This window comes from Athene cunicularia, assembly GCF_003259725.1.
Source record: "Athene cunicularia isolate RWA chromosome 20 unlocalized genomic scaffold, athCun1 chr20_part1, whole genome shotgun sequence".
Lineage (NCBI taxonomy): Eukaryota > Metazoa > Chordata > Aves > Strigiformes > Strigidae > Athene > Athene cunicularia.
In genome coordinates this window covers 11,484,474-11,502,591 of record NW_020799125.1, presented here as the reverse complement: position 1 = coordinate 11,502,591, position 18,118 = coordinate 11,484,474, and the positions used below count along the sequence as shown (strand labels likewise).

Here is an 18,118-nt window from a genome sequence, read left to right as displayed (position 1 = left end):
ATGGAAGCACAGCCGTGTATGCACTTTAATATAAACCTTCTCATAGTTCTGATGACTTCGGCATGTACAAGAAAGTACAATAAAAAAATTGCTCCAGCACAAGCTTCCCAAGAGCATGAGCATAACACCACTTCTACCCCAGTGTTGCAGTTAGAAGCTTTTAGCCCCCTTTCTCCTCCCCCCAGAAACAGAATAAAACAACTTTTAAAAAAAAGTGGGAAGTGACATCCACTGGGTGCACTAGCATTTAAATTAAGGCAGAATAAATAATCGTTCTACATCAATAACAGGACTTCCCAGACCAGCACCAGAGCCTGGAGGACTGCTGGAGCTGGGCTCAGCCTGGCCCAGGCCCCAGCACAGGGCACCGAGCTGGGCTCAGCCTGGCCCAGGCCCCAGCACAGGGCACCGAGCTGGGCTCAGCCTGGCCTGGGCTCCCCTGTGCCAGAGCATGCTCATTGCAGTGTGTTGGTGTGCCTTGGGCAAGGCAAGCACAACTGTGAGAGGATCCCCCTCCCCAAGCACAAGTTGGCCATAGGGTTATTTTTATTTTTCCAAGCAACTTGGCCTCTTTTTCATCTATTTTACCTGGGATTTTCCTCCCACACACCAGCTCCTCCATAACAGCCTCCTTGTTGCTTCAGCAGCAACCCAATCCTGGACCAGAGAGAGATGATCCACTCACCTTGGGGAGGGACTGGCTGGCATGGAAGGCCACAGCACAGGTCAGGATTTACAGACCCACAGCTGCCTCTGGAGCAATAACTAACTGACAAACAGTTTCTCAGCCCAGGACAGGTGGCTTAAGTGGTCCAGTCCACTTAAAGGAAGCCACTGCTCAGTAGTGTGAAGAGTCACCCTGCCTACTGGGGGGGTAAAGCAGTTGGACATAGCTAGCAGAGACACCTCAACAAAAAAGTGACCAGTTACAGGGACATGTCTGTTGATACGAGTGATGGTACATACCTCAACCATAAATACAACCACAGAGTGAATACAATTCTGCCAGGGCAAAAACATAATAATCAGTGTCCCACTTTCCTTGCCAGGGGAACAGTCATTTAGAAGGAAATCCACCAAAAAGCAAAAGTAAAGAGCTCTGTTCCAGCCAGTTAGTGTATTAGTCCCAATTTCCTTAAACCATGAGCAAAAGGACAGTACCAATACTTTTAAAAAAAACAAAAACCAAACCAACCAAAAACCACCCATGAACATAAACCCTATTCAGTTAAAATCTGGCTTCTCAAAGCCTTTATAAAACCTAGATGCCATCTTCAGTTGGTGCATAAGAAAATCCTAAAAATGCATCTGAGGCACTGGAGCTGCTGGCTGCTGGGTCAGGCGTGTGGGTGATGGAAGTGGAGATCGCTTCTTGGGTGAACTCTGGATCAAAGTGACGCAGATCAGCTGGACCGGCCTAAGCCAAGGAGCAGACACACACACAGTCATTTTGAGTGATGAGACCTAAACCAACCACTTGTGTTGGAATAGTCTAACACAGCTGCTCTTCCAAAAGCATTGTCACCACTGCATGTGCAGTTCCTAACCTGCACTTCAGCACCCCTCAGTGTCAGCATAAGACATCTGGAGGGGATTCCTTTTGTACCACTATATAACAGATACCAGACACTTACCACATTGGGGTTAAACGGAGGAGTAATCCTCTTGTGGTACAAGTCATCCCAGTTTATTGGGCTGAAGAATACATGGTTCTTTATCTCAAGCTGCATAGAAAGCAGGGGGAAAAAGTCAGTCTTCTGCCAACCCTCCTTTTCCAGCACCTGCCAGCTGGTTTTATAACATTAAGTGGTTGAAGCAAGACTTGGAGCTGCCACATATCCATGTAGGGGCCATGTAGCAAATCCCTTGAAGGGAGATGACACCATCTCACACTGGTGCCCTAGCTTGCCACCACACCTTGCATCATAGTGTTCCCTTTGTAAATCCAAGTCAACCCCATATGCCCCTTTTAGGGGGCCGGAGACACATCAGCATGCAGGGAAAGGCAGTGCTGTTATGAAAGAAAGGCTCAGAATAGAAAAGTTTCCTATTCATCCTCTCTCCTGATCCTAATGGAGGCAACCTACAAAGTCTGTCTTGGCACCCAGCCTCCTCTTCTCATCCTTGTGGAGAAGTCCTTGGAGTATGTCACAAGCTGCCACAGTCTTGCTTCCTTGGATCTGGAGTGGCTTGTGCAGAATGTTGTCATACATCTGAGACACATCTCGGCTGTAAAAAGGAGGCTAATTTGAAAGAGAGGAGAAACAGCCAGGTAAAACATGAGCTACCATAAAGGAACCACACATTACAGGTCAAAATAAGTCCTGCAGCCAGTAGATGAGGGAGACCTGCCATATCTCAGATTTTTCTATTCAAAGGGCAATGGTATGATTGAAACAGGTCATCGAATTCAGGATTCAGTTGTCTGTGTCAGGTACCATCTGAACACCAGACCAACCTTCCATCACAACTTTCAAAAATAAATTCTTCACTATGTAGCAGAAAACACACAGCTTCCAAACCTACCAGTCCAAACAGCATCTCATAGAGGACAGCTCCCAGGCACCACCAGTCTACTGTCCTGTCATATGGCTGCTTCTTTAGCACCTCAGGTGCCAGGTACTGGGAAGAGTCAGAAATAAATAAGTTGAATTATAAAAGAAGGGCTTTGTCCTCATAAGTACACAGACCTGGCTGCAGTTCAAACTGAGTAAATGCATTAGGAAGCACACATACATTTCCTACTGTGCTTTGCTAGACTGTTCACTTGCTTCAGAGCAGTGAGTTGGAAATACACCCACTAAAACCCCTGCAGTGTTTTTCTGGGCTACAGAAGGTTCTCTTCCTATAGAGGGTTTGTACAAATATTTTCTACCCACCACAATTCAACCAGCAAACATGTCCTGCACTGACACATTATTAAACCCCAAGAGGCTTCTGTGGTTTTGAAAAAGCTGCAGTTTTGAGTCCCAGTAAGTCTGTCCAAAGCAGCAAAACTACTAATAACCACCAACAAGGAGGAACAGGGAAGAATTCAAGTGGCCTGCAGAACAAGCAGCGCATCAAGTCTGGTCTCAAACAGGATTATCTCTGTGTACTATCAGGCTTCCTATCTAGGGCAGGAAAAAAAACCCACAACATACATCAAAAACACAAAACAAAACTCAAAACGTTCCTGCTTGACTTGTGCTGTACTATTGCATAAGCGGATCCCCACTGAAAGCTGAGGGCTACCACCAGAAAATTCCTGCCCACTTCTGCTGCGCCTGAATACTAAAAGGTAACTTGTTTACAGACCCATCTTCTAGCTCTGAGGAGAAGCAGCAGGACAGGTGTATTACCTAGGCCAAAGTGCTACCAAAATCCCAAGTTCGACAAGAAGCAGGGAATAAAGCCTCCAAGAAGCCAAACTGGAGATAGGTTTTAGCAAAACCGAGTTGAAGTGCAGCGCAGAAAAGGCATTTCCTCCCCTCTGAGCAGTGTTCACCCTGCAGAGGTGAGCCTGGTCCTCTCCTCTGCACAGAGTGTTTTACAGGTCCTGCATACCAAGGACACACAGAAGAGCACAGCCAGGTCCTGTGTGTGTCAGTACCAGCAGGCTCCCTATTCTGCAGCTCCAGGGTATCAGAGCAGGTAAACAACCTGCTCACAGGCTCCCAGGGTCAAGGTTGTCTCCACAGCCTCCTGGAACAGCCCCAGTTTCACAAGAAAGGCCATTTCCAAGTGCAGGGATCCCTGCATTTGTACAGCAAATAACAAATAGTACAGCAAATTTAGAGTACTAATCAGCTGTTACAGGCAAAACTGTCTCTGCTGAGTAAAGAAGGCCTTATCTAAACTCCAACTTCAAGCTGACAACCTCGAAGAGCCCAAGATGGTCTAATTCAGTCCATATTTTGAGATGCTGAGCATCCAGGCAAGTATGAGACTCAGAGCAGCAAGTCTTTGAAGGCTTTCAGCCCCTGTGTCACAATGAAACCCCAGCGCATGCTGTACCTCAGGAGTTCCACAAAAAGTAGAAGTTGTCTCCTCTTGCTCCATTCCTTCTTTGCAGAGTCCAAAGTCTGTCAAAACTATGTGTCCCTAGAGAAAAGAGAGACATTTCAGCTTGGCCAGCTCTTTCTGAAGAAGAGACAGGATTTCCAAGCATTAGCCTTCACACTACATCTCAGGTATGTTTTAGTTCCCCACTGCTCATCTGCTTCCCCTCATCTTCCGGGCTTCCTATAGATCAAGTAGAGGAGCCTATAAAGAAAGTAGAGTCTAGTTTGCATTTTATTTTGTTTACAACTGCATAGCTATGAAAAGATCCAACAGTGCTGGTTTCTGCCCTGCTTTATCCCAGAGCCAGTTTATGTAGTGGTGACGCCAGAGTAGCAGCAGTGGTGCTTGCTCTTAGCGCCCCTGATCTCTGCCCACAAAGTCAGGTCCCAGCTGGGGGGGCCCCCCAGGTGTGCAGTTCTGAAGAGGACAGGCTCACTCCTTCTTGCAGGATTTGCACAGAAATGCAGTGATGCAAAAATGCAAAAATCTGTGCAATGAAGTGAGCTTGTGGAACCATAGCCCTCTGTTATGGCTGCGATGCTTTTAAAGCCAGAAGAAAGGCAGCACAAGCTGTGAATGTACCTGGCAATCCAGGAGAATGTTCTCAGGCTTTAAGTCCCTGCAAGACAAAGAGTGTTGTTGGAGCAGATTTGGCCAGATATTTAGGAAAGCCGGATCTGAAACAGCATCAGCTAATAGGATCTAACAAAGTTTCCCAATCCAGTTTACTGAGGCCTTCCCAAAGTGCAGATTCCCACCACTGCTGGGTATGAGCATACACACATGCAAACAGATGCTGTAGTACAGGATCAGATGTTAACCTACATTTCCCTGCATATCTATGCATAAACGGTTACTGAGAGACAATTTCTTAGAGCCAGGTTTATTTTAAATCTTCACACTTAACCATTCTTTCCCCTTCCCACTATCAGGCTGGGAGTATTTACTGTGTATCAGATCCCATGCAGAGAGCACCCCTCTTGCAGGACAGAGTGCCAGCAGCAAGCACTCTCTTGTCTGAGCTGGGAGATTGTTCAGCTACTCCAGCCCTGCAGGTTGCAGGGCCCCAGTGAAGCCCTTTTCCTCCCCAGCACTGCACACAGCCTGGCTGGGCAGACTCGGTGCCCCTGCCCTGCCCAGCAGGACACGTGCCTTACCTGTAAATGATGTTTAAGGAATGCAGGTACCCAATTGCACTAGCAACTTCTGCAGCATAGAATCGGGCCCGGGGTTCACGGAAACAGCGCTCCCTTTGCAAGTGGAAGAAGAGCTACAGGCAGATGAGAGGGTTGATCATTTCTTCTCTAAAAAACTGAAGGATATCTGGAGCAAGCCCCAAAGCCTGATGTGCAGCAAGTAGCACATGAAATAAGCCCAAACCAAGAGATTTTAAGCAATCTAAACACCTTCCTAGAAATTGCTTCATTTGTCCTCCTGTTACCATCTCACTTAAGAATTCATGCCACAAAAAATGGTCATCAGCTGATCTAGTCAAGCTTCCTACAACCCACAGGCTGATTATAGTGGTAGCAGAGCCATGAGAAGTGGTACATGCAAAGAGCTGATCCCCAATATGAATTCCATTTGGGAAAGACATCCATGTTAACAATGTCTCCCAGCCAGTTTCAGATAGCACAGAGAAAGACAGCTAAAAAAAAAAGGCAAGCTTCTACAGAACAGAAAAAGAAATCTAGCACACTGCAATGGCATCACCCAAGCACTAGACTAGGATCCAGAGCTGGCCTACAAGTGGGTTTTGCCTACAGCTCACCAAAATCTGTATTTCCCATATTCTCCATAGGATTTTAAGACACCCCTAGCACACACTTTTCTCAGCATCCTTGCCTTGGGAATCATCTGACTAGGGTCACAGCCAGCAAGATCTTCACTCCTCTTGCCAGCAGTCAAAGCAACAGATTTCACTTCAACCTCATTACCTTCTGACAAGAAACAGCTTTAGGCAATAAAGCAGCATGTTTGGGAAGGCCCAAACAGAGGATTAAAATAAAGCCTCTAAGCGTACTCACCTCTCCTCCATTTACATAGTCAAGCACAAAGTAAAGCTTCTCTGAGGTCTGGAAGGAGTAATGGAGTCCCACAAGGAAGGGATGCTTGACATTCTTCAGGAGCACATTGCGTTCTGCCATGATGTGGTTTTGCTACCAAAAAGCAGGCAAGGTGTTAAGAGTTTCAGGCAAGGGTCCAGTCCAGTCTGTGATAGGGTCTCACTGCTGTTTTAAAACAGGTGGAAGCTGGGAGACCAAAAGGGTCATCTCCAGCCCCAAGAAGGGAACCACTCTCTTCTATCTGACCTGATTCATCTCAGTTCTTCTCCACATTCCCATGGCATAAAAAAAAAAATCCATGTTTAACATGCAAGTTGTCTACATGAATGCCAGCCACAAGATACCTACATTGCATTACCAGGACCACTATTTGCAGAAGTAGCCAAGGAGGAGAGCAAACATACCTCCTTTTTCTTCAGGATGGTTTTCTTATGCAAGACTTTCACTGCATAAAAAGTCCCATCACACTTGCGTTTGGCCAGAAGAACCTGCAACAGAAGGTCCTGGTCACAGATTTCAGCCTCACATTCTGCCATTCAGTTAGTGTTTCCTCATTAGTTCGATACTCTTGTGAGCGATTACACACTAAGTACAGCTTCAGAGGGTCAGATATAAATTTTTAAATATCAAGCTCCCACCCTCTGACTTTCCAACACTTTCTTATGGCCAGAAAAAAAGCACACCAACATCACATACATCTCTTACCCAACAGAAAATTCTGGAGCATTTGGGGACAGTCCCACTTAAAGTGGATCCTTGCTATCTCACAAGGTACAGATTTGTCTGAAGATCTTTTGCTAGCTGAACAAATCTGACACTTTGAATCATGTAGTGCTCCTCACCATTACCACCCTGAGCATAAAACACCTCACACTTCTGCCCTTAAAAGAAGTTGCAGGACAGCTCAAACTATGAATAGGTTGTGAAAAACCCTATCTCGGGTCTCATCTGGTCTCCATCCCACTCAGGTCAAACTTCTGAGGAGAGGTGCAAGCAAAGAACACAACTAGAAACTCCTTCAGCAAGTCTCTTTCCAAGCTGCCTCTAAAGAGCTACAGCCCACCTGTACAAATCCACTTACTTTTCCAAAACTTCCTTTGCCAATAACCTTCAGGAAGTCAAAGTCTGTTGGCTTGGCACTGTTGGGCAAGAATGAAACAAGTTAATGTTTCTGGGAGAGAAATATGCAACAGCAACACTACCATCAAAGCAGAGATCCTTCTTGGAAACATGAGTGTTTGTAAAAGGGATTAAAGGGCACTGGACGGGTGACCCTTGCTCCCAGCCAGTTTGGGATTTTCACTGTGTATGCCAGTGCACCCAGCAGAGGATGAGCAATCCCTCAGCAGCCCACCTGCTGAACACAGCCACAGGTGAAAGCACCTGTCAGGACCAAGTGGCACCTTTATGGGCAACACAGTTTATCCTCATTTCTAGAGAATGATACCCAGGGAGTCCATAGTGATGAGGAATATCTTCCCTTACTACCTCTCAAGAAAGAGGGGACAAGAGGCTGCAAACATGGGCAGGGGAGGATGATTATGGTAACAAAGACCACCTGTAGTTGAAAGTCTTGAAAGTTGGTACATTGGTGATACACACAGTATTAAAGGCCAAGTAACATAATTGTTAGGACTTCTGCAGACACCACCCACATGAGACAGAGACTAGCTGCATTCCCCTGCCAGATCTCTTCACTGCAATGCTCCACACCCTACCTGGCTTTAGCAGAGAGCTTACTTTGGGTTAGCAGAAGGTCCAAGGTTGATGTTATCAGTTGGTGTTGGAAGCTGGAGAGGATAACAGTAATATTAGTCACAAGGACCATGCTGCAGATTGCACTTTTCTCAGTACAGCATCTCTTGCACAGAGCCACTGATAAACACCCATCAGCAAGAGACTTAAGCAAACTTAAGTGATGGGGAAAGGGAGAACAGGGCTATGCAGTATCATGCCCAAGCTGGAGGCCATACTACAGTCCATGCTCAAGTCCTCATATCATACTTGCACATAGAAAAAATACTAAGCAACTGCTTGGTTCCTGACTTGAGGCTTTCAAAACCTGCTGTGCTGTCAGAGGAAGGACACTGCATGTCTCACCACAGCACCAAGACAACAAAGCACTCCCCACTGCTGTGCTAGGCAAGAAGCCCTGAGCACAGCTCAGAGGTACACTCCTGTAGCATCTTCCCCGAACCCTGCAGCCCTCTGCCTACTCTCATTAAGCCCCAAAACTGCCAGGTCTGGAGCCTCAAAAGTACTCTTATGCACACCCAGCACCACAGAGGTGCCAGACTCCCTCTTCCCAGTGAGAAGGTGGTACATACACAAGTGTTCCTCTTCTTCCAGCACACCAGGAATCTTCCTCTCTCCAGATGATGGTAACATTATGCCTTGTCCAAAAGGCTATATAGGGCTTCCACTCTCCTTTTTCTCCACCCAGCACCACCCACAGGGCCAAGGCAGCAGTAAGACTCCTAGTAGACTAAAGCAGGCTCTCCTCCTTGCTTTTCTCCTACAGGAACCAGCCCCTCTCCATCCCAGAGGTAAGTACCTGCTGGCTCAGAGCCACGATCTCACCTGGGTGCTTTTGTCCTGGCTCCGGGAACGATCCATTAAAAAAGCAACTCGTTCAGCACTTGGGAGAAGAGCAAGCCAGTATTGAAAATAGTTCAAGAGAGAAACAGCTTCACACCATTAACTTCCCAGGGACCAGCTCAGACCCCAGTGCATGCTCCCCTCCATCATAGGGGACCTCAGCCGAGGTCCCCAGCTGCCCCTCGGTAGCACTGCTACTCCCAAGGGATGGGGGTGCACACGCTCTGGGGGAGGCAGGGGACAGTGGGCGCGTGCTGACAGGAGGTTGGGGGGGAAAATGTTCCTGGGTGCACAAGTGATTTGAACAAGCACAAGCATATTAAATGCCACAGTCAGCCCTTGCAGAAACTGGTCAGGGCACAAACACCTGAGGACCAGCACAGCCCCAGCAGCAACACAGCGTCAGGGTCAGAGGAGACTGCAGCCCTCCTGGCCATGGCCAGACCCCTCTCGAGGCAGATGCAGCCCCCACCCCACTGCACAGGGACACTGCAGTGCCCATCCCTGCAACCCAGAGAGTGTCCCCACAGGGCAGCCAGTAGAGTCCTGCTGGGTCCAGCCACCCCACCCCATCGGGGCTGGCAGCAGCCAGAGGCCATTCCCCCAGGCCAGGGCAGACCGTGGCAGTCTGGGGCTGTTGACACTGCAGGGAAACGGGGCTGGCCACGGCAGCCAGCACAGGCACGGTGAGCAGAGGCATTAAAGCACAGGGCTCTCGGCTACCCAGTGGAGCTGCTGCCGGGGCTGGAGGAGTTGGACTTGAACAACACTTGTTGGTTCAGATCTACCCTGCTTGAGCATCACTGGGGAGGGATGGGTCCTGCCACTCCAGGGATTCCTCCCCTTGGTTTTAAGGGTTCCCACACACTCCTTGCAAAAGCCAGGATTAAATAGGTGACAAAAAAACAAAACAAAACCAACTTTTGTCTCCCCTGCCCCAGAACGCTTTGTCCATTCCTCCTCTGACCGACCAAGCTCTCATACACCACAGGGAGGCTCTGATGTCTCGTTTGTCCCCCACCCCTTCCAAAAAGGGGGCCCAAAGATCCCACCAGCCTCCCCCACCTCTCACCTGTGGGTGCTCCCCGTCTCCACCCCCACGCACTGCCAGGCACAGACCCACGGCCATCCCGGAGCCCCCCTTCTCTGTGGCTGGGCAGACCACGGCAGGAGATGCCGAGCGCAGCGGGTGCTGGCGGCTGTCCCCAGGGACTGCCCACATCTGGCTGGTGCCAGCCAGCTCCATTCACCACGGAGCCAGCGCGGGGGTTATCGGGCTGAGCTTTTAAAGGGCTCTCATCCCACTGGGAGGCTTTCATACTCACTATGAGCAGATCCTGGAGCCGGAGGCCTTGATGGTTTGTCCTATCCTCTCACGGCTGTGCTTGATGAGTTCTGCGAGGAAAGTTGAAGCACTGAAGCCGATTAGCTTGCAGTGTGATCACAAGTGCACAGAGGCACATTTATTCTTCACTGACCTTGCTCTTCTCTCCTCAGCCACCACCCTCCCCCTTCCACCCACATACCAAAATAACAAGGAAATTATAGGAACCAGGACAGCTCCCCTTCCCAGCCCTGCCACAAGCCCTCAATAGCTCATAGGATGGGGATAAGTGCCACAAAACAGACACCCTCTGCCACAGCAGAGGGGACTTGGGCTAAAGTACAACCACCAAGCCTCCCTGAGCCACCCCAGGTCTCCAGGAGGGACAAGGAGAGTGCTCACAAGGACAACGTTGTACTGGGATACATCATGCATTTGGCACATCCACTGCCCCTTTCATTCAGGACTCTGTGAGTAATTAGGGACATGAATGAAACCTTTCAGGGGCCTGCAGGAGGTAAGCCAGCACACACACATCGCAGTAAGTGACTTGCCCAAGGACATGCAGCCAGTGCCAGAAGCTGGGATTCCCACCACGGAACATCCCTGTTGCTCAGCTGTGCAGGCAGTTGCCATCACCCATCATCATCACCTCTCCCTGAGGTGCAAAGTCCTGAGCCTGCTCCTCACTGCACAGGCTGAGCAAGAGAAAAAGCCCGAGAAGTGCAACCTGCATGGAGGAGTTCCTTGTTTTGCTTAGGAGTACATAAAAATATTTCAAGACTCAGTTTTACACGCTGGCTCTACCCTATTTCTGCTCCTGGAAGGAAAGAACGAATCTGAACGCTCACAGAAACATATGCTTCCCTCTTCCCTTCAGAAAGGGCCTTTTTAGACACAAGCAAGTTGTCACCCTGGAATAGGTCTTCTACAGACCAAGGAATTGGCAGCACCACCTGCCAGAGCCCACCTCTCCAAGCAGGGAGTTTGTAGGACCACAACAAGTTTTGAGGTAAACACAAGCCCATTTACAGGGCCCTTCCCACATGGGTCTTAGGATCTGCCATATGGAGGGACCTGCATGCCCCAGAGAGCCACTGAACCGGGCACCACCAGCATTCTGGGATCTGGGTGCAGATCTGATGAGGAGCCAAAAGACAGGCTGTGGGTTTAATGTTTCTGAACAGGTAAGAAAGGGAGAGAAGGAATTTAAAGAAAAACCCACAAACCAGTCAGTGAGTGAGCTTAGCTGGTCTGAGACCTGGGCCTTGTCCAATACTTTGTGCTGCAGCAGGCACAAGAGCTTGGCCCAGCATGCAGGCAGCACCCAGACAGGTCAATCCCCATCTCCTCCCACTGGGCACAGTCCTTATTTCCCTGACAGTCTGGCTTTCCCTGGCTCACCAAGGTCTATTGAAGGTCATCCAATGCCTGCTTCAGGGCTGTGTCTGTCCCACAGGCTGGCCAGATATCACAGTCATAGCAGGGGCACATCAGGTCTGCTGTCTCAGAGCAGGCAACACTCACTCAGGGCTCAGGGAGGTCAGCACAGGATGGCCAGGGGCACACAGGTGTGTGTGGAACAAGCACCAAGCTGCAAACAGCAGTAGGTAGAAGAGTGAGGGCTCCCACCCCCTGCCCAGGAGCCTCCCACCTGAGCAACCTGACCAAGCCCACGCAGTTTAACACCTCGCTCCTGCTCCATCAGGTGACACAGTCTGTTCCCCCCAGATCTGAACCCAGACAAGCTTGGCTTTGGCCCCAGGGTCAGCTTGCTGCCACTGACACTGTTCTGATCCCAGATTCATGGGGAAAATAATGACTCAGGCACAGCTGGACATGTCACAGCTTGGGCATCTTGGGGAACACATGGGCAAGCCACAGAAACACATCCATCCAGCCTGGAGGTATCTGCTGGCAGCACAGGATGCAGGACAAGTTCCTGACTTGCTGCACAGGGCTTGGACAAGGCAGCTTTAGCAAGGTCTCCACAGCCTGCAGCTAGGCAGGAGCATCACTGCTGAGCAAAGGCTGCACAGCTCTTCCAGGGCCACAGCCCCTTCATGCTTCCATCCACCAGCCCCATTTTGCTCCACAGCTTCTTTGTTGGAAGTGAAACTACTCAACAAGTCCCTGCTGACCAAGGGCAGTGTTTTCCAATAAAGTTATTTCAGTAAATGTTTTGCTCAGAGGCAAGAATCTCCCTTTCTGCACTGAAATACCATGCACATTTTTAGGATATGTACATCCCCATCCTGTATCACTTTCTATTTAGCCTCAGAGTCACCTTTCCCAGCCTGAGTCCACCTTCAAAGCCAGGTTAGTTTCTGGTTTAAGTCTCCCAAGCAGTCAAACATGCTTTTCCTTATCACTAGCAAACCCTACTCCCCCTAAAGCACAAAGACTTCCTGAGCGCACACACACTGAACAACAGAAGCAGAAATAGGTCATGAAAATACGCTGGAAACCTTGGTTATACATGCCCAGCTGCATCCCTCCTTGTGCTGCTGGGGCAGCAGGGATGCTCCTGGCACAGCCAGGGCCACCAAGAACATCAGCAAGCAAGTCTAGGAGTTTCCTGATATGATGTGGCTATTACACACCAGGAACATGAACCACTGCACCCCACAGCCCCCTCCTCAAAGATCATTTCACCCCAACACCCTGGGCCAGAGGCATCCCCCAGGCAGCAGGTACCCACTGTAAACGTAAAGCTGCTACTTACAAGTTGGAGCAGTTACTGCAGTTAAGTCTCCCCCCAACAAACATCCCTCAGTAACAATACGTTTTCTTCCCAGCACAGCACAAGCAGCTCCTTCTTCCTTCAACAGTTCTGCCAGTGGTGACCCACATTCCCATGCTAGCCCAGCGTTATTTGCTACAAACACATTACTAATGCAACGCGTACCTTGCGCAGAGAGGCAACCTCACAGACTCGTCATCTGCAAAGCTGCCTCCCACCCTCTTCCCTGATGTCACCGCTCTCAGCATCATTTCCTACCTAACCTAGATTGCAAACCCCTCGGAGCAAGTGCCTCGTCCTCTCCCGCTCTGGGAAAGGCTAGTTGCCAGCATGGAGAGGCAAGGAGGACTGGCAAGCTGTCATTGGGACAGCAGGCAATGCTTTGGAAGAAGCACAGACTTTGGAGGGGCACCTAAGGCAGCCCACAGCTTTCATCCAGCACAGGGGCTGCACACAACGTAAGGGGGAGATGCCCCAGTTTCAGCGCAGAGAAGGAGCACAAGGGGAGGTGGGAAGGAGGACTCCTTGAAAACACATGCTTTTACTGGAAAAAAAAAAAAAAAGCTTAAGCTTTCCCCTGCTGTAGATCTAAGAGATAGCTCCAGGCCAGCACTGAGCTCCACTTTCATTCCCACTGAGACACTACAGCACACAGCAAGTCCAGGAAGAGGTTAGGAAAAACTTTAAAAGACTTCTTCACTTGGGGAAGCTTTCTTAGCAGAGCTCCTGGCTTGTCCAATTTTCTTTTGCAGATCCTTTCCCCTACACCCCAGAGACACCACAAACAAGAGCAGGAACCCCAGCCAGGCAGCCCCAGCTCTGAGCAAGTTGGAGACCACAGACAAACAACCCTCCAGATTTTAGAGGAAAAAAATTACATGCAAAACTGGAAGAAAACAGCAGGTGGCTAAAGCTTGCAGAATTTTGCAAAACATAACCCCATGAAAATAGAAAACAAAGCATCAAACACACCTGGGAGCACATCTACCAGCGGAGGCTCTGTCCTGAAGCACGGGAAGCAGCCCACAGGCAGCAAGCACAGAGACCCCTCCCTCCCCACACTTCCCATCCTCGTACTAGCCCACCCTGCCCCTGACTGCCCTGGCAGAGCAGAAGCCCAAGGCTCTTTCCTAAAACTCAGAGGGGAATAGCTTTGTTTCTTGCAGCAGTTCATTTAGGCCTTGAACACAAGCCTCCCCACCTTCCCAGGGCAATCACAGCAGTGCTGCTGTCTCACTGCAGCCCTTTAAAGAGAGCAGGGAAAAGCTGATCAGCTGAAAAAAATGAAGAGACACCTGCTAGATATACCCAAGGAGTGAGAATTTAGGTGGGGGTGGTAGTTTTGGATGAGGAGGGAGAGGTGCAGGTGGTGGGTAGGAGCAAATTACATCCTGGCAGGCATCTCAGGTGTTAAGAACAATTTTTTACATGTTAGTAAGTTGGAAAATTGTCCACTGTCCCATGGTTGGGAGAAAGGTCAAAACTGTTATTTGGTTCAGGTTGAACAAAGAAGAAGCTGCTGCTTCCAGTGTCCTCCACAGACCTGGGAAGACTGCAGCCCAGAGTAGCCAGACTGGAGCTTTGCAGCAGTATTAAATGCAAACATAAACACACATGGAGGGGAAAACCTGGTGTTGGAGGCACACAGTGCTTTGAGAGAACAGAGACTAAGCCCTGAGCAAAAGGAGACATTAGAGATGTGCTGGTGTCTTCTCTCTCTCTTCATTAAAAATAAAGCAGTCGCTTTTTGCTTCCACTGTAGTTTCCTATGAAATCTCCCTGTGTGTATCTACAACGGGAGAAAAGCCATGTTATAGAGTGAGTTAGGTGGCGGGTGCAAAGTGGTAAGGGCCCAGGTCTGGGCAGCCTTCCCCGTGGGACAGGTCCTAACCCCAGACTACAGCTGCCAGGAGGAAATCATCCAAAATACCTGATGTGCTCATTGCCATGTGTAACAAGAGAGGGGAAGCAACGTGTTGCTTGAAATATCATTCTCTCTCAGATCAAAGCCTTAATTTTTTTTTTGCTCAGACAACATCCCTTTTAAAAATTCTATTATGTGTTTATTTTCTCAGGTTTTTCTTCTACTTGTGTTGAAATGGTCAAGCATCAGAATACTTTCAGCAGCTAACTTAACATTTTCAAGTCAATACCTTTTGCTTTTGTTTCTTTCAATAAAAAATGGTGTTATTGACAAAATCTACTTGATTTTATTTTCTATAGAAAGGTATCTTTAATTAAAAACCCATTTTCTATCCAAAGAAGACAAAACAGAGGGATCCTGGAAGGAGAAGTTTTTACCAGCTAGAATGCATAAAATACCTAATCTGGAGTATGGACAGTAATGACAGTAGATACTGATGGACAAAGCAACAGCTGGGTTGGTTTTGTCCACCCTGCCCGCCCTGTTTGTGAGGGCTGCTGACACTCCGGGGCTGTGCCCATGCTGGCTGGGGCTCAGGGCCAGGCATGTGGTGTGAGGCTGCCACCCCCCTTGCACATAACCACCTCCTGGCCACCCGTGGCTCTCATGGGGGCCAGGCTTCATGCGGCCCTTGCCAGGAAGGGTCGGCCCCAGCCAACTGTGCCCGCGAGGCTGGGCTGTGGCACGGGCCAGGCTGGAGCCCACCTGGAAGGCACAGAACGGGGCTCTGCCCTCCGCCAGCCGCTCCTCACCGCAACGCCAGCCGGAGACCTCGGTGGGGAGGCCTCCTCCATGCCCTCACCATCCCCAGGGGGTTAGTGATACCATACCAGCCAAAAGCATTACCCTTTGTCTTCCCCAGGGTGGTGGAGGAAGGCTCCATCCAGGCCATGTGCATAAAGCCAGTGGGAATAGTGCCCTCTCCTTAGGGCTGCGGCAGGAGCTCAGCGACCGACACCGGGTGTCCTCACGCAGACGTTTCTCTGGCTGCAAAGGTGAAGGGCACAGGAGTAAGAGTAGAAACAAGCCCTGGGGTGCAGCGCTGGCTGCCTGCCAGCCGGGCATGGCTCCAGGATGCAGGGCTGGCTCCCTGACCCTTGTCTGGCCAGCACCCACCCAGCGCTCAGTCTGGTCGAGATCTCTGGGGTGCTCTGCCACGGCTCTGGTCTCTCTTTCTTCGCACTCCTCTGGAAAGAACTTTGGGATTGGCAGATAGAGGGCACTGGAAGAGAGATGGTTGGTACTGGTTGGCTGTTTGACTTCTGTACAGCAGACAAAATTTACCCTACAACTGTTAAATTCACAGATTTCCCTTCTTGGGAAGGGAATGTTGTTATTCGATGCTTTGAGGATCTGAGACCAAATTCATCCTCCCTGTACCTAGGGTGACTTCCCCAGCACTGGTGGCTCCCTGGCACAGGAGAAGACATTCCCTGGAAGCACAGGGACACATGGACCACCAGTATATCCCCAGCACAGGGCAGGTCTTCACCTGGGGATTCAACATCAGACACCACCAGATGCCTGGGGCAGCTGCAGAGAGCTTTGTCCTGGAGAACCCATGACTCTCCCTGGAGAGGTGTCCTGGGCAAGCAGTTGTCCCCATGATGGAGGACATGAGAGGGGCAGGTAGGTGTGAGCAGGGCGAGACTCCAGCGTGCTGCCCACCTGGGCAGCCCTCCCCACGTGCAAGAGGTGGGACTTTCCCTCTCGCCCTGTCCCCGTGCACCCACGGCCACAGCAGCCTGCAGCAGCTCTCGGCCCTTGCCCAAGTGCTGCCCCTTGCCCACAACAGGACACATTAGTGCCACGCTGAAGGGCTGATGATTGTGGGAGCACTTACAGGGCACTACATTATATAGACACACAGGCATGCGTCCCTACAGGTGCTGCAGGCGTGACCATGCACCCCTTACATCAGGACTGGCCTTGGCCCATTCCTCTGCCCAGCACCTGCAGGCTCCTAAACAAAATCAAACAATCCTAGTGAAGCTGGAGACCTGATGGTGTCAGTGTTGGGTTCTGCCGGCGTTGCTGGTCTTCTGTGCAGGGGTGGTGTTTCTCTGCCCTCCAGAGAGCACATCTATGCCAGGAAAACCTCTGGCTGGGCCTGGGTTCAGAGGTGATGAGCTGCTCTTGGGCAATTTAACTCCTTCTGTGCACATCTGCTGCCTGGAGTGGACTTGGTCAGACCATGATGGGAGCAAGCCCTGGCCACAGAAAGGCGATTTTTTTCAGAGCCTGCAGACATTGCCTGTGCTTGGAAACATTTTCCTTTCCCACCCAAAGGAGGAAAACTGCCTTCATTTCTCTGAGCGCTATAAGGGGTTGAGGGCTGTGTGGTCCTCTGTGGTGCCTCCCGGCAGGGCCTGCCCTGGCCTGTGCTGCTCACCCCGAGGAAGCCACATTTGCAGCTTCTCTGAGGCAGGACACATCCAGTGGACAACAGGTCCAGCTTGTTGTCTCTACACGCAGAGAAGTACCCCTCTCTCTCTAATATTTTATATGCTATGCATATATGCTATTTTAGAGGGAAAGGTGTCTTAATCTCCCTATCTAGCATATGCAAAACCATAATCATAAAAGTACCACTGAAGTGGAACCACACAGTCCTGAGCAATCAGAATTGCAGGGAAGGGTCCAGATAAGATTAAAACAAATATTTCTCTAGAGAGCACAAAGTAGTTTCCATTGACCTGCAGTGAAAGGTGACCTAAAATGTTTGGCTACTCAGTTATCTCTACTGGGTGAGGGATAGGATAGGATAGGATAGGATAGGATAGGATAGGATAGGATAGGATAGGATAGGATAGGATAGGATAGGATAGGATAGGATAGGATAGGGTAAAGAGCCTATTTCTTCATCTTAAGAGGATTCATGAAAGACTAAATAGACTCCTGATAATCACTGGGGTTCTTTAAATTTTTGTTTTCTCTTTAAATTTTTATTTTAGCTTCAAAAAGCCAGGGTTCTGTCTCAGGCATTGCCTTTGATTTTGCCAAGGAGTCCCAGATGGGTACTGAAAAGTTCCCCATGTTTTGGTGAAAGGAGCCAGGAGGAGGACACTCAGGATCAGGATTTTACTCTGAAGGACAGCTAAAGTGGGTTTGAGCAACTCTTGCAACTGTCAGTGCATCTGTTTCTACAAGTATGAACATGGCAGAATATTACTGATCTCTTGTAAAGCCTTTACATCATCAGAGGAAAAAATGCCTGATCTTATTATTGCCATTAAATGAGTTCAATGGGATTTTCTTGCACCCAAGTGTTTTAAGTGTAGGCACAGTCTCAGTGAATAAATAACATGAAATTAGAAGCGGCCTGATTCTAAGCGACCCTTTCTCTCCTGGCTGGTCAGCCTTGTCCTTGAGGAAGGTACAATCCTGCTTCCTCTCCTCCCCTCTCCTCCCCTCTCCTC

At 49.6% G+C, this 18,118-nt stretch overlaps 1 protein-coding gene across 2 annotated transcripts; it reads right to left on the bottom strand.

Annotated features, from left to right (window-relative positions):
• Positions 1-17: 17 nt before the first annotated feature.
• SGK2 (SGK2, serine/threonine kinase 2) lies at positions 18-15,688 on the bottom strand. Of its 2 annotated transcripts, none has more exons than XM_026862269.1 (14): positions 15,546-15,688; positions 10,034-10,103; positions 8,691-8,748; positions 7,851-7,900; positions 7,192-7,249; positions 6,515-6,598; positions 6,072-6,203; positions 5,202-5,314; positions 4,627-4,663; positions 3,997-4,083; positions 2,527-2,622; positions 2,088-2,243; positions 1,635-1,724; positions 18-1,417 (listed from the first exon to the last, which is right to left on the bottom strand). In XM_026862269.1, the coding sequence occupies exons 1-14, from the start codon at positions 15,595-15,597 to the stop codon at positions 1,262-1,264; spliced, it is 1,239 nt and encodes a 412-aa protein (XP_026718070.1). In that variant the 5' UTR covers positions 15,598-15,688; the 3' UTR covers positions 18-1,261. The 2 variants fall into 2 exon arrangements, with proteins under 2 accessions (XP_026718070.1, XP_026718071.1); XM_026862270.1 differs by lacking the exon at positions 15,546-15,688 and adding an exon at positions 12,758-12,909.
• Positions 15,689-18,118: the final 2,430 nt, after the last annotated feature.

Bases quoted from the DNA above. Each gene is read 5' to 3' on its own strand.
- SGK2 (XM_026862269.1), bottom strand. From the start codon at position 15,597: ATGCACATGGCCTGGATGGAGCCTTCCTCCACCACCCTGGGGAAGACA. The intron at 7,250-7,850 runs GTAAGCTCTCTG...CTTGCCCAACAG, and splicing joins GGACCTTCTGCTAACCCAAA to TGCCAAGCCAACAGACTTTG. The intron at 6,204-6,514 runs GTATGTTTGCTC...GCTTTTTGGTAG, and splicing joins CCATCCTGAAGAAAAAGGAG to CAAAACCACATCATGGCAGA.